Below are 26,308 nucleotides of genomic sequence, written 5' to 3'. Positions count from 1 at the left end.
GTACGTAAGTGCATGAGATATTTCACCAACTGACAGCAAGTTTTATTGATTCCCAATCATATTTGTCACTGACAAATTTAAAAAGTACACAGACGACATCGCACTAGCCAGGGGATACGTATATCACTGAGATCTCTCGTTCAGTGATATGTGTATCCTCAACATATCTCGGGGTTAAACATAATACGGAAATCGTAGTAAGTGATATGTGTATCCCTTGGTAAAGCAAGCGCTGTTGTCTTTCTAGAAAATTACTAGCTAAGCTTATATATGGCTAGTAAGTGTATTATTGATTCCAAATTGACAGACGACAGCGAGTTTGTCAGGGGATACACATATCACTGCGATCGCCGTTCAGTGATATGTGTATCCCCAATACATCTAGGGGATACAATGTGGATACGCATATCGCGGCAATCGCAGTCAATATGTGTATTGTTATTCAGTTGCATTGTGATCTTCTTCCGTTTATATTTTGGATCGGAAACTTTAAAATATAAAACCACAAAATTTGTTCCTCGTAGCCATGTTTTCTTTGAAGCTCTGAGAGGCCCGGGTGCAAAGCTTCAGTGTTTTGTGTATCCCTACCAGGGGTACACATATCACTAGTGATATGTGTGCGGGGGTACACATATCACGGGGGTACACATATCACTGTGACACCGGAAGGTACACATAAAGGGAACAGATGAGCTGCGTAACAAGATTGCGTGATATTCTAAAAGATCGAGAGAGACTGGAGGCTAGTATCCAGACTGCTCTTTCCTGTTCGTCTCACATTAGTGTTCATGAAAATTCAAACATTTGTAAACAAGCTGAGAACTAAAAAAAACTTGCTAAAATGCAAAGAATTACATCTCTGAATTTAAGAAAGTATGGAAAGTGGGAGACCTAGGTTTGGTCGCAGTAGGGGAAGTAGAAATGTGGACAGCGAACAAGCGACAACAGAGGCTTACGACGGTCGCGACAGAATTCGAAACAGAGTAAGAAATTTATACTGACAATACTTTACCTTTGGTTTCAATTGGATACTCTGACCCAAAGATCATGCTTGCACTTGTGGTTAGTACAAATACTGGAAAGATCTCCGTATAACCTCATACCAATCAAAAACAAAGTCGTAGTCCCAAAGGAAATCTGTTGTTTTGCCTCTGCTTTCCTTTATCCAAGAATTGAATGGCACAAATTATGAAGTATGGGGTTATACGGAAATCTTGCAAGTACTAAAGCATTTCATTTACCTAGGAAACTTCTCTTCCGTTATGTGTCATTTTAGGACAATAATGAACCTTTTGTACCAGTAAGTGAAGATGGTGTACGGACGAGCTCACCTACATGTGAAGTTCCAGGGACTGCATCAAGCAGATGGAGCTCGCTCTCCAGGTATACCATGATCTGAGTAACTTGGAAATTATTTTGCAAGACTTGCGTATAACAACATTTTGACCACTTTGATGACGAATATCGTTGTCAATAAGAGTGCAGACCATGCTAAACCACTGTTGGTTTGTTAAATTCAAAGTATTGGTTTTAAATACATCTGTTATTAAATTTTAGGAGCACTTTAACTCTAGCCAGAGCGACCACTAGTGGAAAAGAAAGAAATGACATAATAAATGAGTACTATGATGAAACAGGTGTGGTAGCAGTTATAGAATCTTGGATAAAACAGCTTGTTGACAAGAAGGAATTACCTTACAACCCTTATGTGGATTTGGTTTGGCAAGCAAGACAATGTGCAGAGAGGTAGTACATACTATGTCATATCTGTAATTATTCAAAACCGGATCATTGGATAATGCAATTCAAGACTTTTTATAGGCTTAGCCATTATGGTATATCAGCCAATATACCATAATCTACCAATATGGTAAGCGTACGTGCCAGCTTAATATCAAAAGGGAGCTAAAAAATCCAGTTTCTTCTTCCAAAATAATAATTTCTTGGGGGCGTTTTTAATAAAACAATTATTCCACTCGTGCTTGTTGGATATGAGATGATTATAGCCAACTCATATCCAACGCGTGCTCGTGGAATAATTGTTAATTAACCTTTAGAGCCCTAAGTGTGACTAGTATCTAATTTGTCATTAAAATATCACCCCTGAATCATACATTAAGGTTACGAGAATGAAGGAAATGATCACAGCCCTAAAAATAGGGAACAGCCCTAAAAATAGACTCTATATCCCATCCCCCCCTCCCCATCATGGTTGTCCCAAAGAAACTAATTTGCTAGTTAAGAATAGATCTGAGCCGACCCAATGAAAGACCTGGTAATAAAATTATGTTCACTCATTTAGTTTTTGTATGATTGCATTGTGTAATTACTGGTACCCAATTTAACTATTAGAGATTGAAAAGTGATGAATGGATTGGTTTTTTTAAGTCTGCCTCTTTTAAAATAATTTTATTGCATTGTTTCCTTCTTGCTGTCATCTATTCTTCATCACTTATCCATAATTAACTTTTTAAAAAAAAATTAAATAATTTTAATTTCTATAGGTTTCACTTATTTGAAGAAGAAAATACTTCAGTTCTTGAGAAGATAGGTAATTAATGAATAAACAACTTGCTATACCAAGTAATTCTTAGCCTAATACTTGCCTGTTTATGATGCTTCAAGGCATTGTTTTGTTAGAGTATGGCAAATGTTGACCTTACAATAAAAAGTGGGCATTACAACAGGTTTCGAGGGATTTCTCTTTGTATCAATTAATAAACAATACCAAAACAGTGTAAGAGTAATTTTTGTGAGACATGATTATTGGACAGTCAGGTGTAATAACTTTTTGTGATATGACCTGTGCATTCTTAAGTAATTAAACTTGTCTGAGAACATTTCAAAAAATCATTATGTAAGGGCTGAAATAAGTCAACAAGCCCTGTAAGATGGGGGCTAAAAGAAAGCAGAAAGAAAGACACAGAGCAGCAGTCTTATGATTAATTGCTGATTGTTTGAGCGAGGTCAGGCTGAACAGGAAGCCTTCTTAAACTCTGGCTAAATCATGAATTATAGACGTGGCTGTGCTGGGTCAGGTCCCTGCATCATGCACCTTCAGCCAAACTTTTTCCCTTTTTGACCTGCCATTTAGGCGATACATTCATAAAATCTACTCATTGAAGAGAACTTGCCTTAAGAAAGTGCACCCTTACCTTGTAAGAACAACTGCCCAGAAATAAAAATGAAGGCTGCATTGCATAATGACTGATTTAGTTTATTTATCATCAAAACAACACCTCCAGAAAACCAAGTATTCAGTGTCGGAAGTTACATTTCTCGCACCCAAGACAGTCCAGCTCACTGGGGTCTATCAGCAATACTGCATGTTGTTAACACAGAGTTTCTTAGTCAGTTTGACTATCTGTTGTCAAGTATGAACTCTGATGTGTCTACAGAGGACTCTGAAGATTATTTGGTGAGTTTAAAGCAATATGTTACATGGAAATTGCTGCTAAGACTAGATAAAAGGTGGCCCCCTTGGGTAACCAATGGATTTTAGCCCTGAGAGAGCCCCCAAATAGAGTACTGCCCCCATAGCTAGGAATTCCCCACAACCCAAACATATGCACCCATTCCAGGAACTTGCCAATAGTAATTCAAACAGCAGATGTGGTTCCACTAATCCAATTGAGCCTGCAATTTAGAGGCTGACCACTGACTTCATTAGCCTTTTTAAGCTGGTGTGGTTAGTAATTAACTAGTAAATGGAATGCTGCATTCACTTTTAATTTTCTATGGACAAATGGAAAGGATATACCTCCTGAGTTGGTCATTGAGGTAGAGCACTCTAAGGATGGAGGGGTCTAGTTGATTGCAATAATGTGATATTTTATACGATGAAATATATGAAGTTCATATATTTTGAACTGCAGTATTAGATACATATGGTGCACGATCCTCGCAGTAGATAGCGCTATTTATTTAATAAGCAATAGCGAAAATCAGACCTGAAAAAAATCAGGCCTGTACGGGATTCGATTCGGTCTGATTTTCGCTATTGCTTAAATAGCGCTATCTACTGCGAGGATCGTGCATCATACGTATCTAATAACGCAGTTCAAAATATATGAACTTCATATATTTCATTGTATCTGATTTATCACTTTCACGGGTTTATTACCAATCAACTTAACGGCCTGCTCCCAGTTGGCTTGTTAGCTCAATTGGTAAGAGCGCTGCACTAGTATCGCAGAGGTCAGTGGTTCGAATCCCATGCAGGCCTGATTTTTTTTAGGTCTGATTTTCGCTATTGCTTAAATAGCGCTATCTACTGCAAGGATCGTGCACCATATGTGATAGTTTGTGTTTAGACTAAGAACTCTTAGGATTTATCCAGCCTTTTCTTATTTTAATGCCATACGTGGCAATATAATCTATTCATTATTTTACCAGTTTATCTTACAGAAACCATTACCAGTTCTGATTGGTCCTTGTGTGTTTGGTGGAGGCCTCTACCCTGTAAAAAACACAGAAGACATTGAAATCAGGATGGAATATGCTATCAGTGGCCCAGGGATAGATCAGGTACATTAACCCTCCTTTCTTAGCTTTGTGACATGCATATGACTTTGTTCCAGGTTAGCCAAAGAATAACCTGGCATATTGACTTTTAATTTTGTATCAGCCTCTGGGCCTCTAGCCAATAGGTTCTAGGTAAAAAAGTATTTTTAACCTCAGAAAAAAGTCCAAAACAACAGACTTGTAGAAAACATATGTGTGGTCTGTCTTGAACATGACATACCCTATAGGGAAGTGAAAGTTGATTGCCTATAGCTATGTTCAACAAAAACACCCCGAACCTTTAAAAATTGATAGATTATTTTAACACTATAGGTTGAGACAAGTCTGAGAATCAGAGTTATGGAAAGAAAACTTTCATCATTAACAAATTGATTTTAGAGGAGAAAACTTTCTCGTTAGAACAATCAAATGTTATTGCTTTGAGAAAACCAGATTTTGACTGAAATAATTTTCACACTCACTCAGTATTAACTTGTAATAACTTGCTAAGTAATCTGTTCAATAAATTCAATGTAAATTGGCTGCCATAAAGAGTTTCTAAAGCTGGCATATTGAGCATTAGCCTTTTATTCACAATTAAAATAATAATAATAACCATTATTATCCAACTGTGCTTCGTAGAGTACAAATAACGCACCAGATGAGTACAAATATCACAAATATCACACAATATTTGTACTCCAGAAATATATCCACGAAATTTGCCCACACTGAAATAATAATGTGGCGTGTTGGGTAATAAATCTCTTATTAGATGTTTTGTTGTGTAGTATTGCTGAGTATTTTTACGAGTTGTTTGTATTTTGACTCGCCCTATGGGCTTGTCAAAGTACAGCTGCACAACTCATAAAAATACTCAGCGATACTACACAACAAAATGTCCAATACATTATGTGTACTTATATAGCACACATATCAAAAAAACTCTCCCAGTTTATTCTGATGAAGGCTCGCATTCAAAACCTCAACTTGAGAAACTCTTTATGGTGGCCAATTTTCATAATCAACTTAGTCAATGAAACCTAATTATTTTGTAATAACTGTGACCGATGCAGCATCACAGTTTCCCTTGCAACCTACCTCCTTTCTTGATTTATTGGTAGCCTGTTGCAGGAAGTTTACAGCTTTCTTTGGGTTTTTTTTGTATGATATGGGTTGTAGGCTTCCGAAATATTTGCCACAGCAGTGATAAGGGATCTCCAGTTGATGATTGAAGCTGATATTCACATTTTGCTTGGTGAGCTCTTTTTTCAATTTTTTTTTCCCTGTTATAATATGATTGATGCAAGAATATTTGATAAAGGCTTACCATAATTATTACTGACAGTTAAAGCTGCATGTGAGCTTCATTATATTTTTCAATTATTAATAAAAATAGCTTGACACTGTTGTTATTCTTCAACTTTTTGTCGCAGCCTCTTCAACCTCAGAAGAATCATTCCCCAAATTAAATATCACTCAGAGTGAATACACATTAAGGTTCTAATTTTCATTCATAGTTTTGATCATCTTAAGTGATTTTCCCAAATTGTAGGTTTTACCATTCCAGTGGAAGATGCGAGGAATAGGGGACGTTGGATTGATGAATTTTGGACGAATCAAAACATTGATGAAATAAAGGTCTATAACCATGATTATTTTCTGAACATCTCACATTAAGACAACTTATTTATTTGCATGACTATCTTTGATTTTATAATTTTGGCATCCTGTTTTTACAGCTTCATTCCTATTGCTTTACAGGGGTATTGATGTTTAAGTTTCACTTCATTCAAAACATGAATTAATTATTGATGACAGTCATTCTTTTGTTCCATTAAAGAAACTTGTTCAAAACTTTATTGACTGCAATTTTTTTTCTGCTTAAGTTGCATGTGTTCAGTTAAAAAGAAAACACATAAGAAATTCATGAACAGTAAATTCTGTAAATACCAGTACCCTTCTGATACATTTTTTATTTTTACATGTAAAGTGATGACAAGCTTAACTTTTCAGTTTCACACAGCATTAACATTACATCATTGGCCACCCAATGTATTTAGCTGGTTTTAGCTTCTCTCCTCTTGTGGATCCTTTGTAATTGTGTTAGTCAAGTTGAAAAATAGTTCAATTGTAGTGGTTGCTTTGTTGACTGTTTTGACCGTCTTGCATAAACATTGCCGAGATACAAGGTTAACACTGTCCTACAGGTGTGTTTTTACATTTTGAAGTTTCTGGCTCAACATTCCTTCTCCCTAAATTGGGTTGATTTGGCCTAATGACATTTTACAAAGATGCAGATGTTCTCAAGTTGTTTTTATCCCTATTCTTGCATCTGGAGGAAAACCATATCAACTATTTCACATATTAATTTTTAGGATCAGTTTTTGATGCTTCTCAAGTCTGCCACCTCAGCTCAGAAAATTGCCTCTGCTCAGGTATTTTATTGTGTTAGAATGGCTCCATGACAAACAATTCCTGCCTTGACTCTAATGATGACTACAGCTAAGCTTTAAGGTTGTTGAAGCATCAGTAAAGATATTAGGATTGAGGTTTTTTATAAAAACTGCAGACCACAAACTGCAGTTTGTAGTTTGTAGAGTACCATTTGGGGTATTTTCACACTTAGCATGTAAGATTCTCAAGGAATTTTTTTTTTTTTTTTTTCAGTTTTTGAGATGATTGTGGCATATGAGCATGCCCAAATCTTTTGAGACAGTTGAATGTTTTGCTAAATAAAAGCCCATCGAAAAGGAAAAGTGTGACTTTAGTGAATAAATCTGTCTATTTTTAGCAGGATGTTTAAAGATTGGCTGGTGCAATGTTTGTCCAAAATTTCAGATTACCGGTACTTCAACTCTCTTGTTGCTCTGTCAATAAAACTTTAAGGGCTAGTTATTTAAACAAGGTCTAACCCAAACCATGGTTTTATGCAAGCAGAGGGCCTCAGGTATTCTCTCTCAGAGTGTTGTTTTCACTATACATGTCCTGCCACTGCTAACTTTCAGCCCTCTTGACACTGTTCACAAAGATAAATGTTCTGGTAAAAGATGTAGCAAAATTCAAGATAGTCTAATAATTTGGATATATCAACAAAGTTGAAATGATATATTGGTCATCGTAACGCGACAAAAGCTGACGTTTTGAGCGTTAGCCCTTCATCGTAGCGAAGGGCTATTAACGCTCAAAACGTCAGCTTTTGTAATCATTACGGTGGCCAATTTACCATTTCAACTTTGTTGATATGTCCAAATTATTTCGTTACCCCCACCGACGCATCCCCAAACAGTTTCTTTAGAAAGTATCAGCCTTTATTCAAGATAGTCTAGATTGCAGTTTTTTTAAACAACTGCTAAATTTTGTTTAACCCATTAAGGTCCAAAGCCCTCAGCCCAGACCACCCCTGAAAATCCAGACAAAATGGCTGTCCAATTAAAAAAAACCACATGGTCCAAACAAATTTACCATTTTATGTCTTGGTTTTACTCTTCAGCAGTGAAACTTTAAAACATGATTGCCAATACAATAAAGAATTACTTAAACTGCTTAAATACTGAAGATGTATGTTATGCTTTTCTAAAAAAAATATTAAAGTATGGACATCAAGTAAACAAAGTGACCATCGCTGTACTACCTACTATGTACAAGGAAATGAAAACATCTTAAAACCACAGTAAGTCTCAATTGCTGCTCTTAACTCAGCAGAAATGCAAACAAAAAGAATTAGTCAAAAACATTTTGCATTAAAACAGGCCATCTCACGGGTAAGAGAGTGAAATTCGTAAGTTTTCTTGCACAGATCAAATTTGAATTTACCGCCAGTGCTGACATCAGTGAACGTCACGAGGTAAAAAAAACTAGAAGTTACGAGTTAAGCTTACACAGACCTGGCAGTAAATCGTCTATGGAAGTATTGAAGAATGAAATAACTATCGATTGAATAGAACCCTTTCAGTTAGAGACTACGAACAAAGCTTAGATTATACCAAACAAAGAAAGTTGTTTTTATCTTTGACCAGTTCACGACTTGCAAAGTGAAGGTGAAATGAAATTGGGCTTTACGGCCTAATACAGCGCTCCAAAGAACGAAAAAAAAACAAGGTACAATTTAAGATCAAAGGTTAAGTGTTTTTTAAGAGTTAATTTCCTTCGTGCTATTTTGAAAAGCAGGAGAGTTCGCCACGCATTTGCTGACATAATGCAACGCCGCATTGCTCACAAGCATATGTTTCGAAGGCGCGTCTATCACTTTGCTTTCTCCCATCGTCGATGAAAAGATTAAGGAAATCTTTCGATGTTGCACCCTCGCCCAGATCTTTCGTTGGGCCATGAGGAAATTATGGTAAACTCTTCGATGTCAATTTCACTCAATGTGTTTGACCATTGAACCCCAAAGGCATATCTTCGTTGTCACTATCTACTTCATCGTCTTCTTCTTCTTTGCTAGCAAAAATATGGACATCGGAGTTTGTTCCCCTTTAGCGCTTGCCGAAATCAAAGATCTACCCGATTTCTCCATCAACATCACGCAGATTTTTCTTGTAGCCATCTCTGCCGTTCCTGTCGATTTTCAGCCACTTCGAGAGAGAAAAACCAGGAAAGATTTCTTCTTCTTCATCGGAAGAACGCGAAGTATCGTCAAATCCGCGAGAAGCCACGCTAAAATACTGAATGCTATTTTCAAAAATTCGCTAAAAATCACACACGAATCGCTGAATGAAAAACATAACATCAAATGAAAGGTTAATTTATGCAGGTCACGTTCAGTTATATTTCAATACCCAGGGGACTACGGTTTCTTAGCTACAGCCAATAAAAACGAGTCATATCTGACAGGGCGCATGAGGGCGCACTGGATTTTCAGAGGGGTTTTATTTCCGGGCGCATGAGGGCGCACTGGACGTTAATGGGTTAAATAACTGGCCCTAATTGTCAACAAGATATTTCAGATAATATAAGAAGTAAATTGAAGTGTAAAATGCGAGTGTCAAGTCTTAAAGTACAGGAAGACCTTTGTCTTCAATCATTTCTTTGCAAAACAGCACTCCTCACATTCAAACCTGAATGGTCAACTTAAGTTGTGTGCCAAGAGCTATGTCTCATAATATCTTGACATTTGCCATTCACTCTAATTAAGAAAAAATCTCAATCTTAAAGTTACTAGTTACTGTCACCTACTAGTACTTTAGATATTACTCTCAAAATTTCAGACCACACAAACATTAACATTGACACATGTACAATACAGTCATTGAATTGGTTTCTAATTACAGTGCATGTTCAGGATGCAACCTGAGAAGCAAGTGTTTAGAAGAGGATGTAAACAATACAACTTAAATTTCACAAAGACAGAAGGAGAGAGGTAATGAATCAATTTTGATTTTCTTAAGTCACCTCAGGAGCTTAAGAGCAGTTTTAAGTGGAGTTTCAGATGAATTTGATCGTGGAAATGCCCTGCACAATCTAAGCCTGTAGCATTCCAGTGCCTTCTCATGTATGATTAACCAGCTAGAGCTTCACTGTACATGACTTTCTGTGTGACACCATGTTTGCAACATGCTTAACCACACGTATGATGCACGATCCTCGCAGTAGACAGCGCTATTTAAGCAATAGTGAAAATCAGACCTGAAAAAAATCAGGCCTGTACGGGATTCGAACCACTGACCTCTGCGATACTAGTGCAGTGCTCTACCAATTGAGCTAACAAGCCAACTGGGAGCAGGCCGTTAAGTTGATTGGTAATAAACCCGTGAAAGTGATAAATCAGATACAATGAAATATATGAAGTTCATATATTTTGAACTGCGGTATTAGATACGTATGATGCACGATCCTCGCAGTAGATAGCGCTATTTAAGCAATAGCGAAAATCAGACCTGAAAAAAATCAGGCCTGTATGGGATTCGACTAGTATCGCAGAGGTCAGTGGTTTGAATCCCATACAGGCCTGATTTTTTTCAGGTCTGATTTTCGCTATTGCTTAAATAGCGCTATCTACTGTGAGGATCGTGCATCATACGTATCTAATACCGCAGTTCAAAATATATGAACTTCATATATTTCATTGTAGCTGATGCTTAACCACATTCTTCTGTTTTTTGAGAGCAGTATAACTAGCTTTCATTCTAAGGGCAGTGAAGAAACTAGAACAGGAATAGAAGATGTAGTTTGATTTGCCTATTAAGCTTCAATCCTGGCCAAAAGTCTCTCAGACAGTACCTTTGCAAATCACATGCAAAAGGTCCATACTTTATATTTGTCTTTATGTGACCTCAGTATAGAGAACCAAGGTATGTATGTTTTTAAAGTGATCAAACCCCCCCTTGACAGCAAAGTTAATGATCAAAAACATTAAAATCAACATTTTAAGGGGGAAAAGTGTGGATAAAGTAAGTGGCAAAGGAGGTGTCCCTAAAGTGCTCCAATACCTTTGTCTCAGTCAGAGACCATTGATTATTACTGACAGGGAGTATTTTGGAGTGATAACTAGTACAATGTATTTTTTGTTAAGGTCAAGACCCATGTCTGTATGTCCTTACCAGAGTGCACATGAAGGAGTCTTTTCAACCCGTTCCAACATCAAAGAGTACTTGTCCTGGTTTGCCAGTTTGGACGAAGCTCATGAGCAACAAAGTTTGGTTACACCAGCTACCAACACAAGTGAGTGCTGTATCTAATCATTGTTTCATGTTAGTCCTACTAGCTGCTGGTGTCTTGGATACCATGGCCTGGAGAAAACAATTTGGTGACTTAATTTGCAGAAGAGGGCACCAATTCTGCTACCAGAGTTTAGGCGTCATGTGTAAAGCAAAAAATAATGTTTTTGAGAAAGATGTTTTTTTGTCTTGTAATGAGCGTGAGACAAAACAAAAATCAACTTAACACACTGCTCCAGCACTTGGGGTGACTTGAAAAAATCATTATTTCCTCTTGTCAGGATGCCAGTCCAGAATTAATGCAATGCAAATGTGCCCAAGCCTCAACCTAGTCCCACGCTCGTGACAAGACGAAAAAACATCTTTCTCTATTTCTTCACCAAGCTCAAATTTTACCATCTTTCTCATTCTATTTAGTAATATTTTTATAATTCAGTTTTATTGACCTTATGGATAGGGAACTGTGATTGAGGTAGACAGTATCCGTATTCGTTCAGTATTGCAAAAACCTGATTTAGCCCTTAATTGACACCATACTATCAGTATTCATATTCTCCACGTCGTTCTTCATACCTTTCTTCTTATACTGACGAGGAGAATTTGATTGATGGTCAAGAGCTTCTTTCATTGTTGATCATTTACTTTAATTCTTACCACCTTAATGTTTAATTCAGTAGAGAAACATTAAAAAGATATAAGGTGAAAGTTCCTCGTAGGGGTTGATTGGTGCTGATCAAAAGTGTGGACCTGTCTTGACTACAACTTCCTCTTTAAGTAGTTTGTATTTAAATCTGTTTTCAAGGAACTGGGAGTCACGATACAGGAAGGTCAAGAAGAAATAGGTCTAGAAACACCTCCAATCTTCAGCCTCAATCCAGTGCCGTTACCAGGGTAACAAGTCAGGCTGCATCACGCGTCACAAGTGAAGGAGATGACAGTCAACCAGCAATGGGACCCTATGGTGATGAACCAATGGGAGCTATGAAGTAAGAGCAATAACTCTAAACACAAAGCTTATCATAGAGGAAACATTATTTGTGCAGTTCTCACTAAATGTTGAATCCAATTTTGATCAACTACAATTTAAAGATGCACCAGATACTAATAACGTATAAATCTGATTAAAATGCCCAAGATACTGACGAAACAATCTGATAAACCACAATCAAACGATGCGTGAGTTAGTAATGATCAAGTACAGTTTAAAGATGCGTGTGATGCTAAGAAAACAATCTGAACAGCTACAGGCGGAAGATGCGCCAAATAATAACAACCTTTTGATCAACTACAATCAAAAGATGCGCGAGATACTTACGTACTAATCTGATCAACCACAATCAAAAGATGCGCGAGTTACTAACGTAACAATCTAATCAACCACAACCAAAAGATGCGCGAGATACTAACGTAAAAATCTGATCAACTACAATCAAAAGATGCACGAGATACTAGCGTAACAATCTGATCAACTACAATCTAAAGATGCGAGAGATACTAACATAACAATCTCATCAACTACAATTTAAAGGTGCGCAAGATACTAACTTAGCTATCTAATCAACTACAATCAAAAGATACGCGAGATACTAACGTAATAATCTGATCAACTACATTCTAAAGATGCGCGAGATACTAATCTAATTATCTGATCAACTACAATCTCAAGATGCGCGAGATACTTACGTACTAATCTGGGTCCAGTTGTCCAGATGAGGGAGATACTAACCTAACCATCTGAACAACTACGATCTAAAGATGCGCGAGATACTAACCTAACAATCTGAACAATTACCATCTAAAGATGCGCGAGATACTAACCTAACAATCTGAACAACTACGATCTAAAGATGCGCGAGATAGTAACCTAACAAGCTGAACAACTACCATCTAAAGATGCGCGAGATACTAACCTAACTATCTGAAAAACTACGATCGAAAGATGCGCGAGATACTAACGTAACAATCTGAACAATTACGAGCTAAAGATGCGCGAGATACTAACCCAACAATGCGATAACTATGATGTGATCAACTACAATCTAAAGATGCGCGAGATACTAACCTAACAATCTGATCAACCACGATCTAAACATGTGCGAGATACTAACGTAACAATGTGATCAACTACGATCTAAATATGCGCGAGATACTAACCTAACAATATGAACAACTACGATCTAAAGATGCGCGAGATACTAACCTAACAATCTGAACAACTACGATCTAAAGATGCGCGAGATACTAACCTAACAATCTGAACAACTACGATCTAAAGATGCGCGAGATACTAACCTAACGATATGAACAACTACGATCTAAAGATGCGCGAGATACTAACCTGACAATCTGAACAACTACGATCTAAAGATGCGCGAGATACTAAGCTAACAATCTGAACAACTACGATCTAAAGATGCGCGAGATACTAACCTAACGATATGAACAACTACGATCTAAAGATGCGCGAGATACTAACCTGACAATCTGAACAACTACGATCTAAAGATGCGCGAGATACTAACCTAACAATCTGAACAACTACGATCTAAAGATGCGCGAGCTACTAACGTAACAATCTGATCAACTACGATCTAAAGATGCGCGAGATACTAACCTAACAATCTGAACAACTACGATCTAAACATGCGCGAGATACTAACCTAACAATCTGAACAACTACGATCTAAAGATGCGCGAGATACTAGCCTAACAATCTGAACAACTACGATCTAAAGATGCGCGAGATACTAACCTAACAATCTGAACAACTACGATCTAAAGATGCGCGAGCTACTAACGTAACAATCTGATCAACTACGATCTAAAGATGCGCGAGATACTAACCTAACAATCTGAACAACTACGATCTAAAGATGCGCGAGCTACTAACGTAACAATCTGATCAACTACCATCTAAAGATGCACGAGATACTAACCTAGCAATGTGATCAACTACAATCTAGAGGGGCGAGATACTGGCTAACAATCTGATCAACTACGATCTAAAGATGCGCGAGATACTAACCTAACAATCTGAACAATTACGATCTAAAGATGCGCGAGATACTAACCTAACAATGTGGTAACTATGATGTGATCAACTACAATCTAAAGATGTGCGAGATACTAACCTAACAATCTGAACAACTACGATCTAAACATGCGCGAGATACTAACCTAACAATCTGAACAACTACGATCTAAAGATGCGCGAGATACTAGCCTAACAATCTGAACAACTACGATCTAAAGATGCGCGAGATACTAACCTAACAATCTGAACAACTACGATTTAAAGATGCGCGAGATACTAGCCTAACAATCTGATCAACTACGATCTAATAATGCGGGAGATACTAACCTCACAATCTGATCGTCTACCATCTAAAGATGCGCGAGATACTAACCTAACAATCTGAACAACTACGATCTAAAGATGCGCGAGATACTAACGTAACAATCTGATCAACTACGATCTAAAGAAGCGCGAGATACTAACGTAACAATCTGAACAACTACGATCTAAAGATGCGCGAGATACTAAGCTAACAATCTGAACAACTACGATCTAAAGATGCGCGAGATACTAACGTAACAATCTGATCAACTACGATCTAAAGATGCGCGAGATACTAACGTAACAATCTGAACAACCACGATCTAAAGATGCGCGAGATACTAACCTAACAATGTGAACAACTACAATCTTAGGATGCACAAGGTACTAAGAAAACAATCTGAACAGCTACAGTCGAAAGGTGCGCGAGATACTAACGTAGCAAACTAACCGACAACAATCTAAAAATGTACAAGATACAAACGTAAGAATCTGAACGACTACAATCTTAGGTTGCGCAAGCTACTAAGATAACAATCTGAACGACTACAATCAAAAGTTGAGCAAGGTGTAATCTTTAGTAAGCAATCTGATCAACTACAGTCCAATTATGTGCGAGATACCAACGTAACAATCTGACCAACTACAATCGAAAGATGCGTGAGATACTTACATAACAATCTGTTTAACTACAATCTAAAGGTGCCAGAGATACTAACACAACAATCTGATCAACCACAGTGAAAAGATGCGCGAGATACTTTCGTAACAATCTGATCGACTACATTGTAAAGATGCGCGAGATACTAACGTAAGAATGTGATCAACTTCCATTTAAAGATGCGCGAGATACTTACGTAACAATCTGATGTAAAGGTGCGCGAGATACGTACGTAACAATCTGTTCAACCACAATCGTAAGATATGCGAGGTACTAACGTAACAATCCCACCAACTTCATGATGTAAAGACATGCAAGATATTAACATAACAATCTGATCAATTACAAATACGGTCAGCGTATAGAATCGACACGTGTGATGCCAGCTTTAGATGCGCAGGAACTAACATATCGATCTGAACAGCTACAATTGTAAGATGCGCGAGACACTGACGTAACAATCCCGTCGACCACAATGTTAAGATGGGCGAAATACTAACATAACAAAGTGATCAACCACAAATCAGATTCGAGCTAGGGATGTTGACAGGTCAATCTTTAATGCTAATAGTAATGCGTTTCAGGACCACTCTTACCTTGATGGTCATGGACTACTTTAACAACCTTATGGATTCTTTTGCAGAACCTACCTTAGTGGCAAAATCCTTGACCTTGCAGACGAAACTGATTTCTTTAGAATGCTTCACTACGTTATTCTTTTGACCCTTCTAAACAGGTCTGTCTTTTTCGATCATGCATTGTTCAGTGTACCAATGCTGTAACTCCTTTAAATTTGAGATGTGACTCTTCCTTTATCTCTGATTTATTTCATTGTAAATTAGTTAAGAAAACTGGGGTGAAATACGATAACACTCTGAAGAGGAAACACTATTTTGTTTTTCACCTTCATCACCAATGCACTAAATAGTGTTTTAACCCTTTGAGCCACAAGAATGACTAATTGCTCCTTACAATGTCACCCCGAAATCAAACATGAAGTTTAGAATGAAGGAAATGATCACCTCCAAAAGAAGCTCTTAATCGTTATTATCATTTTTTATCGTTATCATTACTATTGTGAACATCTTGCATTATTAAGACTATGATTACTATTATTATTATTATTATTATTATTGTTATTATTATTATTATTTTTACTTTTGTCCAAGGGAGGATGCTGAGAGCCAGGACTGTCTTGTGGAGGCCTACAGACTTATGAGGAGCACAGCTTACCAACTTCATCTTGTGATGCAGCAGAACCACGTGCTTCAAGATCTTGTGACCTTCTTTACTTCATGTGGGGTTAGACGAGATGAATGTCTTGACATATTTGTTCTTAATCATTCCAAGCAACATATGGCAATCTTCGGTCTTTCCTTACATTTAAGTAGCACGGAAAGCCGTAAAACTCTTGAACAAAAGCTCATCTTTCAAACCGGCAGTCTAAATCCCACAGGGATCAACGAACGCTTTTCATTCCACTAATTTATTCGTGTTTTTCTCGTTGCCATGTTCCCACCAATAACGTAGCTCCATTTTCTGCCTTTAAAAGCACACACAACCCACAACTCCTCTATTCGCTCCGACAAAGGGCTAACGCTCGAAACGTCAGCTTTTGTAATCGTTACGGTGGCCAATTTACCATTTCAACTTTGTCGATGTATCCAAATTATTATGTTCTTATCAATGTTGTATCATGTTGTATCACAGTAAACATGATTGGCTTTCTAGTAGTAGTATGCAAGGTACTTGAAACAAATTATCTAGGTCATCGCTAATTTCCCTTTAAGTCATTGTTAGAGCATTTGCACCCCAACGTCCACAGATGTGAGATTTTATTCCTTGTTGAGAACTCAGGTTTTCCCTTTGTCTTTTGCTTTTGACAAAGTGAATTACATCTTTCGTATTGGACGACTGAACTCAAATTTACTAACTAAGAAAATCTATCTGTGTTGACAATGCACGTTACATTGCTGATGTTAGGAGTATGCCAAACACTCATTGGATAAAAATCTAGCATATGGTTCAGCCTACAATTGAATTTCTCTGTAGCTAAAAAGGGAAAACAAGACAAATGACATCTTTTTTTCAAATATTTTTTTTTCTTATACGAACACTCTTTTACCCCTTTCAGATGGGTGCATCAGACATTTTACAGACTCATTTCATGACCTACAGACATTCCTTGAAGGACTTCTTCTGCAATTCCTTGTGAGAACCAGTTATTTTTCCTTTTTAAATGTGTTTTCATTTGTAAAAGTGATGGGTTTTTCTTTCCACAACTGAAATTGTATTTAGTTTAATACGTATTTGATATAAGACCACCTTGATGGCACATTAGTGTGCATAATGGTTAGAGTACTGGACTATGGATTACACGGTCGTAGTCTTTTTATCAAAACAACAACTTAACGTCCTCTTTCTGATGAGCCTGTCTTCCGATTACTTGTTTGCAAGATAACATATTGGATTCGTAAGGAGAAGTACCATGTTTATCACTTTTGGTAGAGAATGGGGGGGTTGAAAGCACCTTGTACTGATTGTAACGTGAATTGTTGTTCAACTGCAGGAAGGAGAAGAGCAAGGATTTTCTGTATTGTGGGAATAAACTTCTTAACATGCTGGATGCTATGACAGTTATAAATCCTCATTTGGAGGGAAAAACGAGCACTGGTAGTTTACCACTTTCTGTAGAGGTACGTGTTAAGTTCAGCTCCTTTATTCCTTTCACTTCCAAGTGTGGCCTAAAGGGAATCTGAGAGAATGGGTTTCGCAGATTCTCTGTGGCGCTCTTGAAGCAGTACTTGAGTGAATTGAGAAACAGTCTCTGTTAATTCTTGTAGGTCAGCAGGGGACTAGAAGTGATAAACAGATATTGTGAGACAATCTTCCTTGGCTTGATAGACATTGCTTTGTCTTGCTGTTCCTCTCTGATGGTGTGTGAGATAGACTTGCTATTTATATTTTCAGTGATTTGGTGGTGTTGTAACCTTACCGTTTTTATTAATCATAACTTATCTGCTGATTTGTCTTTGAAAACACTTAGCATAATTCTCTAATGGCAGTAATTGAAGCTAAGGTTTTGATAAAATCATATTATCTTCTCTTTGATAGAAATATTTTCCTCCTGTGAAAAAAAAGAACTCTCTCATGGTGCAGCACAGCTTTGGACATGGAGTTGAAAAAGCAGACATAATCACCCAGGACAAGCTTTGTACGCTGTTAAACGTGTTTATTATTTAGAACGCTTCTCGATTGAGTGTCTTTAAACCAAAACCAAAGTAATCACAACAGCCAATCAGAAGAAAGGAAAATACGTTTAAGTGCCAGTGAGTAAAAACAGCCAAGGTGGCTTAAGCGCGGGAAAACGCCGGCGACCACGTTGTGATTGATTTTGTTTTGCATCTGATTGGTTTAGAGAGTAGTGCGAGTTTTTCGCACCAATCACAGAGCGAAGAAAAGCAAGCCAGTGCAACCTCGAATTATTTTCGAACTCAGTGGAAACTTGCTCTATCAATTGTCGAAAGTTGTCTAAGATGGCGTTTGCTTTGCTTCGTTTTGAAAATTTGGTTGTCATGTACTTTTAAAGGAGGACAAGATAATTTTTGATTTTAAATTAATTTAGTTTCTTATCTTTCAGTGTTGTCTGTGGACGAACAGGCCAAAACTGTCGCTGCACCCGCTGTCATTGCAAAGGAAACTGTTTTGATGCAGGTAAACAAATGTGCCTATGTTAACTTAAATCAGTTCTAGGTTCGTCCCTTCAAACCCACGCCAATTTCAGTTGTCCATCTTTTTTCAAACTTTCAATCAACTATGATAATGTTTAGTTCACTCTTTCCTGTTGGAAGTTTGTACACTCCTGATTGATACTATTATTATCATTATTTCTTTATGAATTCCCCCTGGTAAAGGAATGTTGTACAATGTGAAGACAGCTCAGAATGTCCTGACGTAGCTAAAATAAGGCAAGATAGAAAAAATTCGAAGAAGTAATAAACCACAGAGGAACAAAAATGGCTAAGGATGGAGACTTCTGATACCTGTCGAAAATGGAGACTAGGACAAATTTGATTTACATTTTTCATAATACACAAACCATTAGATAGCTTCTTTAAAGATCACGTCAAATAAAAATTCTGTCCTTCATTCTTTTAGTACATTGCTGACTCGAAGCTTGATCAAGTGTTTCACGAGTTTTTAGTTGACCTTGTGACTGACGAGGAGTGCATCCCTCCAAATCCTTACCCCAGATTGACATCTGAACTCTCCGTGGCCGCCTTGAAGTAAGATAACAGAGGGTTGAACCTTATTTAACTCTATCTGTGACTAACATGTCAATGTAAATTCTCCCCCCAGTACCCCTCTCGAATCAAACAGGAGCATCATAAGGATAAAGGAAATGATCATCTACCAAAAAGACTCGATTGTTGAACAAGTTCTCCTTGTCAATGCCATAGCAAATGTAAAGAGAACAGGAGGGAGAATATGCATATTGATGTTAGGGTGTAAAGGGATAAACGCGAGTAACTCTGAAATTAGCGATTGGTGATAGTTTCGAATCTGATTGGTAAAGAAAGGGGCATGAGATTTCTGAACCAATCAAAATAAAGCAAAATCAAAGGAATCCCAGACCACTTTCGAAACTCAATTGAAAACTGCTTTAGTCGAGTGTATAAATTAGGGAAAACTCCGTTTGTACCAGTTTGGCTCATTTTGTATCCTCTGACACTCTTAACTCTTCTGTAGAATGGAACTGTTTGGAGAGAAGCCTGCAAAACTGTTGTCCAAACTCGTGACAACCTCTGTTCAACCTATCGATGCTGACAATCTTGTGCATCATATTCCTGGCATTGAGGCATACGGTGAGTGGTTAGTTTTATTAACATCTTGTTAAAAATTACTCCAGACTCTTCCCCCACCCGCTCCTTTGACTCCCCGTCCCGTGGTTCACTTCTCACTTACAATACTCCCTTGCCGCTCCCGGCGGTGTATTTTGTTGATGGTATTGTTGCTGTTGTTGATGTTGTTTTATTAAAGTGCCATTATTGGCCAACAGGCACTGTAAGTGCGGTAGCAGCGCTGGATGGAAGACATTACAACACCCTTCGTTCCACACTACACAGTCTCGCCAACAAAGTCAGCGCAAGGATGACGGTTGCAGGTTTTTCGGTAAATTTTTCTCGTGCTTCCAGTTCCGGCTGAGCAGTTGTTTTGGCCGATTTTTAAGTTAATGGATATATCTGGCTAACTAAATATCTTGAGGAACTTAACTGAATGTTGCATATTTTTGTTATTAGACTATTTAGTGCATTTGAAAAGGCTCGTGAAGTTTGTGTTCGTTTTACCACCAGCTTACTTACATTCAATGTAAAAAATTTACGTCATACTGACATGAGGTGCAAGCAAGGCGCATATTGAGCATATGAAAAACCTGATAGACTTAACTGTTAAAATTACAACATTCGACTGATTAAAATGTTTCACTTCTAAATTGTTTTATCAGACCGTTGTTGACTTGGCTGTGTGTGGTTTTAGCCCCATCTATGGTCGTATGATGCCATATTTACACGATGTGGATCTGGAGGAGCATTATTTCGTTCAAGGTCCAAGTCACAGGAAGGCAGAAGCTATACAACACTTTGCTAAACTCGGTAAGACGAATTCTTGACTAATTTCTCTGTAGTTTGTAATACAAAGTACTTCGATTGAGTGTCGGTAAACTAGGAACAAAGTAATCACCCCAGGTAACCATACGAAAGGAAAATATCTCGAGGAGTCATGTAGTGAAAACAAGAAAAAGGCTTTAACTCTTTGACTCCCAGATGTGATTTACATGTAACTTCTCCCTATAATATCCATACATTGTCCTGCAGAAAGGTAATGAGAATACTCAAACTTATCAGGTAGAAGTTCTCTTGATCTAACAACAAATTCCCTTAACTAATCTACACGAAAATGTGTAGCAGCTAGAGTTGATTGGTTAAACTTCGAGTGACGTAGTCGCGATTAGTGTAAATTGGAATTTGACTGGTTAAGAAAGTGGCGCGAGTTTTCTAAACCAATCACAGAGCTAATGAAAGAAAATTACACCAGAATGGTCTGTCGAGTAATCTTGGGTTATTCTCGACATTCAATGGACAATTTTTCTACTAAGAGAAAAGCTATGAACTCGAAAACCACATTTGTACTGGAAAAATTTCAGAGTGAAAATTCTGACAAGATTTTCCTTGACAGGTACTTTTTTTAAAACCTGACGTGCCACTTTATTTTGAAAAACAGCGCATGCCTACGGGTATGTTGTCTTGCACTCGCAGTGAGATAGGGCGACAGTCTGTCAACAGCTGTGGGAATTTGTGAGAGAAACAGAACATGAATAGTGGGTCCTAATCCAGATAACGACCCACTCAACCGAAACTTGCTTGCTTCGTTTACTTTTGTAGTGTACGAGCATCTCGTGGACTTCAGTGAAAAAGAAGATGTTCTCTTTCTTGGTAAGTAACAGTATAAGGCAAGTAACAGGCTTTCTTACCCTGTGAGCAGAGCCTTTTTAACCCGTCCTCGAATCGAAAAGGGAAAAAAAGCTCTGCCGACATTCTGTTGTTGCTCATTTGAACATGCGCGGCGGTTGCCTAGAAACTGATCCTTTTCCACACCACCTTACGTTTGTGGGCGCAAATTTGGTCATCTGTTTACAGGAAAAACAAAGGCGTACGCACCAAAACCGGCATGAGTAGCCCGGAGTTTTGGGCTTTCGGCATTTCAAAGCAACAACAGGATGTCGGCAGAACCTTTTCCCTTGGAGGGTTAAAAAGAAGAAAAGAAGAAAAGGCTGTGCTCGCAGGGTAAGGCTTTCTGACCAGGGTACCTCGAATCAAAGGGATGGTTTGTGTTGAGGATAGAGCTTAGAGCTGCTTACCCTTAGGAATATGACCCTGTCTTTTAGATACGTGGGCTCAGATATTTGTTGGATCAATGTCTAAGCAATTGCGTACCCACCCCTGCTCTAACCCGACTTGTTATCACTTCACTTTTGTTGGGTCAGGGGAGGGGTCGGTCCACACTTGCTCAGATATTTTCAATGTTCAGATTTGTCTCACCTTCGTTTTTTAAACCGGTCCTACAAACTTGTGTAAAATCTTGCTGTTGCCGTGCTCCGGCACCTCCACACATGAAAGAAAACTGTTTCGAACCACATATTAAGTGACTACCCACTAGACTGATTTTTGATAATTGCTGTTTTTTTTCGAAGGTTTTTACCTCGGCGGAGAAACTCTAAGGCGAAGCCTTCACGACATCGTACCTCCTCAAAGAAAGAAATCTTTCCTTTTACAGTTGATTTCTTCTGTGAAATCCAAACAGTCTTTGTATTTGAGGGTAGGTATCAGAACTTTATCTTCTGTATCTTCTGTCTTTGTTTTTCTTGAACCTCTGTCATATCAGCTTGCGCAGCTGGCGGTCTTGAGTGCACTTTTCGTCGCTCATGGCTCTTTGAGAGGCGCTCACTAAACCACCCACAGGCTTTGATCACGTTCGACCCACAAGGATACGCGACATTGAATTATAAAAACTGTGTTTGCAGGTGTATGTTGCCTTTGATTGGCGGCTCGTCATGGTGAAGAAGACTTTTTGCCTGCATCTTTTGCACGGACAAGAACAGGGGTGAGTCAAACACCCTGTTCTCTATGGCGTAGGGGTGAATGTTGCTGAACTGGTCCTCGCAGTATCAACTAGGGGCTCTGTGGGGTTACGTTGGTACTAGTTCTACTTAAAACATGCTTCGAATTTGCATCGTTATTGTCGACTGTCCGCTATGATTTGTCCGATAAAACTGTCTTCAAAGTGACAAAACTGAGCGTATAATTGACGCCAAATCCCGGCTGGCTTATTAGGGAATTCAACAACGTGGCCCTGATTTGCCTCAGATCACTGGTTGAATTTCAGTTGGAATCGCATCATTGAATAAAATCTCGCATTCTGATTGGTTAACGAAGCGAGGTATTTAGCGTGGAATTGCGAGTTGGAAACGAGGCTAAGTGAAATTGTTTCGCATCTACGTAAACATGACAATTTTAACTAATGCTGTTTCCTTTTTTTTCTCATTTTTATTCAGTTATGCGATTCAAGGAAAATCCATTACTTCACTTGTGAATTCCGCATTAAATTGCACTTGAAAACCGATGTCGCACTCATCGCTTGGGGATTCGTGCATGCGATATCGGTTTTCGCGTGCAATTTAATGCAGAATGCCCTCGTCAAGTAATGAATTTTCCCATAAAATATCTCGGAGATTTAAATCTTTTGTTTCTGTTACGTTTTATTTCAGTATCTCTTTGTCACTTTTGTTTCAGCTACGAGCGGTTTTATAACTCAAGCAGTAATCCGTTAGCGTTTTATCAAATAGTCTTCTCGAGACAGGATGCGGTAAGTTACAGGCAAGTTACAGACAGTACGAGAAAATACGCCCATACAACCAATAATTGATGAAAAAATGAACTGAATTTTCACCAAATTTGAACCAAAGTCCGTTGTCCATCTGTGAGTGTAGTTGTCCGCGTGCGAAAAAAGAGTAGTTGGTGGTGCATAGCACTAAGAGTGGTACTAAGCTGAGGTTTGTACTCAAATAACCCTTCACTGTTGTTGTAGGCGTTATTATACACGCGATGCTGTGGACCCCAGGATCGTACGGACCCATGCAAAGGGGAGAATCTGGTACTTAGTTTAGTTCACGTGGATCATTACATAGAGCGTGCTAAGGAAGAAGATGACTTGTTGGCGGTTTATCGATGGCTCATGGTCAAGTCGCTTATAAGTAAGGTGAATGGAACTCCTGTCAATTAGGAATTGAGAATCCATAATAATCTAAAACAACGTTGGTTTTACTCTACTTTGTTCTGTGTGTTTCATCTCGAACACTCGCGTCTCTTCCCACCTCGCAACTGCTCAAAGGCAGAACTACGCTCTTGATTGGTTTAGAAAATTCTCTTCATCCTCTCAACCTATCAGAATCATGTAAAACTTAGACCAATCGCGCTTTAGGCTGTTGTTCTGCGTCGTTATTGGTTCCCTGTAATCATTTCTTTTCTTCCAAATGTTCCTTGAGACTGCTTTGGTTTTGGTTTTACTCCTCTCTAGGGATAATTTTCTCATGAATGACCGACAAATGAAAACCACTGTATTATGATTTTGTTTCTATTCCGTCTTCTGTGCTATTCGGCATGTTAAGCTTGAGTGAGTGAGTGTTTTTGATGTTTTCACAGCACAAGTCGTATCTTCTGGAAGCATGGCGCATGTTCCACAGTGTGGCTTTCCAACTTGAGTACTTATTCACTGTGAATAGGACACTACAGAGCCTCGTAAATGAGGAAGTGAGCAGAGCATTTAGACCGGTGTTGGACGACGATGAGAGAACGGTAGGAGACACTTCATGACAGCCAACTTGCAGTGACGCGTTCTTTTTTTTTCTGGGAAACACAAAAGTGTTATTGAGCTGCCACACTTCTGCGCTCTCCCACAAAATGAACGCCCGATCGCAGATTCCACTACAGGAAGACAGGAGGACGTGTAGAATCCGCTATATGGGTCGCAAATGAACCTTCCCGTGGTAAAGTTCGCGCACAGAGATTCCAGCAGTGACGTTGGTTTCTCGAAGAAGAAAAAACTTACTTAAGTCCACTAAAATTTGAAAGGAAGAAGTGCATCACCCTAAACTGTGGTCCATGATTTTCAAAACGTTGTAAATAAAATGACGCTATTCTTTGATTTTTCCGTTTGGAAGTTTTAGGATTTCCGTGTTAATGGTAAGATCCTCTAGTCTCTTGATGGTAGCGAACCCGAGAAAGTAACGAGGAATGTTGCATTATGAATGTAACCTTTTTTTTGTTCAAAGTAGTTGAGTGCAAAAAAAAAAACTTTTTGTTGGGGTGGATGGTGGTCTGCATCGGTAGCAACAACAATCTTTTATTTGATTTCTCTTTTGTTTTGCCCAACCCACACGTATTCACTTAAACAGGCCAACTCTCATTGGTGCTTTTCGTTGTCTTCCTCCAGTCACTTCTTGATGCCTCAGCTTTAAGTACTATGGTAACCGCGTACTGTGATAAACTGGAGCGGGTGTTATCCCGCAGGACAGCCTTCACGCCGAATGGATTTCTGCCGCGCTTACGAGGTGTTGAAGCAATCTAACTCGCCTTCAATTTATGTTGTCAGATAAACGTGGAGTTTTCTGATTGTTCTTGTTTTCAGTTCGTTTGAATACTTTAAAATGAAATCCTCTTTTGGTTTCTTTGTAGACAAGATCCGTCTGGTGACTTCAACAAATCCTGTCTCACGCACATTAAATTTACTTATTTCGTCTAAAGTAAGACACGTCATCTGATTATTTTTCTGTTCATTTTGCTGCCTTAAGTCATCTGTTCAGTTCATAACTGACGTGTTCTGTGTGTTTACAGACGCCGGTTATTCTACAGGAAATCAATGAACTGTTACAGCCATTGGTGGATGCCGCTGCCCACAATGTTCACCTAGCCTGTCCTGAGATTCATCGCGCACTGAAGTCCGTTGAGGTTGACGTGACGGGCCGAAACTCCCGCATGTTAACTGAGCAAAAGTGAACCAAACGTTTATAGTTCTGATGACAACTTGGACTCCCTTTCATACACAAAATGTTACGGAAATAATTTATGTTCAACACACTTTTGAATACAACTTGACAAATACTTAAGCTAATTGCCATTTGGTTACACTATTCAACCATTGTTCGATAGTTGATACACAAAATTCAGGGATGCGTTTCATTAAGGAAATAGAAGTTTACCATCAAAGCGGTAACCCTTTACACTCTAACATCAGTATGCATATTCTCCATACTGTTCTCTATACATTTCCTGAGGTGCTGACAAGGAGAATTTGTTTAACAATCAAGAGATTCTCTAGTTAATTTAATGATGACGTTGATTCTCATCACCTTAACGTTTGATTCAGGAGTGCTAATAATGAACTATTGTTTCCTCTCTTTATTATTATTTTTTTGTATCAAGTCAATCTAACATTAAACTAAAAGTTAAGCGTAGTTTTGCACAACATAAAATATCCTGCGGGGGGGGGGGGGTGGGGTCTGTACATCAGCGACACTCATGGCTGTTTTGT

At 38.4% G+C, this 26,308-nt stretch overlaps 1 protein-coding gene across 5 annotated transcripts; it reads left to right on the top strand.

The window, feature by feature from the left end:
- The first annotated feature begins 765 nt into the window (after window positions 1–765).
- On the top strand, window positions 766–26,231 carry LOC111339076 (uncharacterized). 5 transcript variants are annotated; one of them, XM_088743607.1, is made up of 32 exons: window positions 769–983; window positions 1,277–1,383; window positions 1,558–1,746; window positions 2,505–2,551; window positions 3,246–3,418; window positions 4,408–4,527; window positions 5,686–5,761; window positions 6,059–6,144; window positions 6,882–6,941; window positions 9,777–9,865; window positions 11,018–11,166; window positions 11,965–12,148; window positions 15,804–15,896; window positions 16,330–16,462; window positions 17,295–17,371; window positions 17,730–17,856; window positions 18,004–18,096; window positions 18,275–18,374; window positions 18,801–18,874; window positions 19,319–19,446; window positions 19,910–20,025; window positions 20,220–20,332; window positions 20,667–20,814; window positions 21,604–21,654; window positions 22,413–22,537; window positions 22,743–22,822; window positions 23,512–23,584; window positions 23,807–23,977; window positions 24,421–24,573; window positions 25,211–25,328; window positions 25,453–25,520; window positions 25,612–26,231. In XM_088743607.1, the coding sequence occupies exons 1-32, from the start codon at window positions 876–878 to the stop codon at window positions 25,771–25,773; spliced, it is 3,591 nt and encodes a 1,196-aa protein (XP_088599733.1). In that variant the 5' UTR covers window positions 769–875; the 3' UTR covers window positions 25,774–26,231. The 5 variants fall into 5 exon arrangements, 3 of the variants coding, with proteins under 3 accessions (XP_088599734.1, XP_088599733.1, XP_088599732.1); XM_088743606.1 differs by having other exon boundaries at window positions 4,396–4,527; XR_015994815.1 differs by lacking the exons at window positions 25,211–25,328; window positions 25,453–25,520; window positions 25,612–26,231 and having other exon boundaries at window positions 766–983; window positions 4,396–4,527; window positions 23,512–23,595; window positions 23,807–23,972; window positions 24,421–24,482.
- Window positions 26,232–26,308: the final 77 nt, after the last annotated feature.

The sequence above is a fragment of the Stylophora pistillata genome, chromosome 13 (genome assembly GCF_964205215.1).
Source record: "Stylophora pistillata chromosome 13, jaStyPist1.2, whole genome shotgun sequence".
Taxonomy (NCBI): Eukaryota; Metazoa; Cnidaria; class Anthozoa; order Scleractinia; family Pocilloporidae; genus Stylophora; species Stylophora pistillata.
The sequence above is the reverse complement of the archived record's forward strand: the minus strand, read 5'-3'. Positions and strand labels throughout refer to the sequence as shown.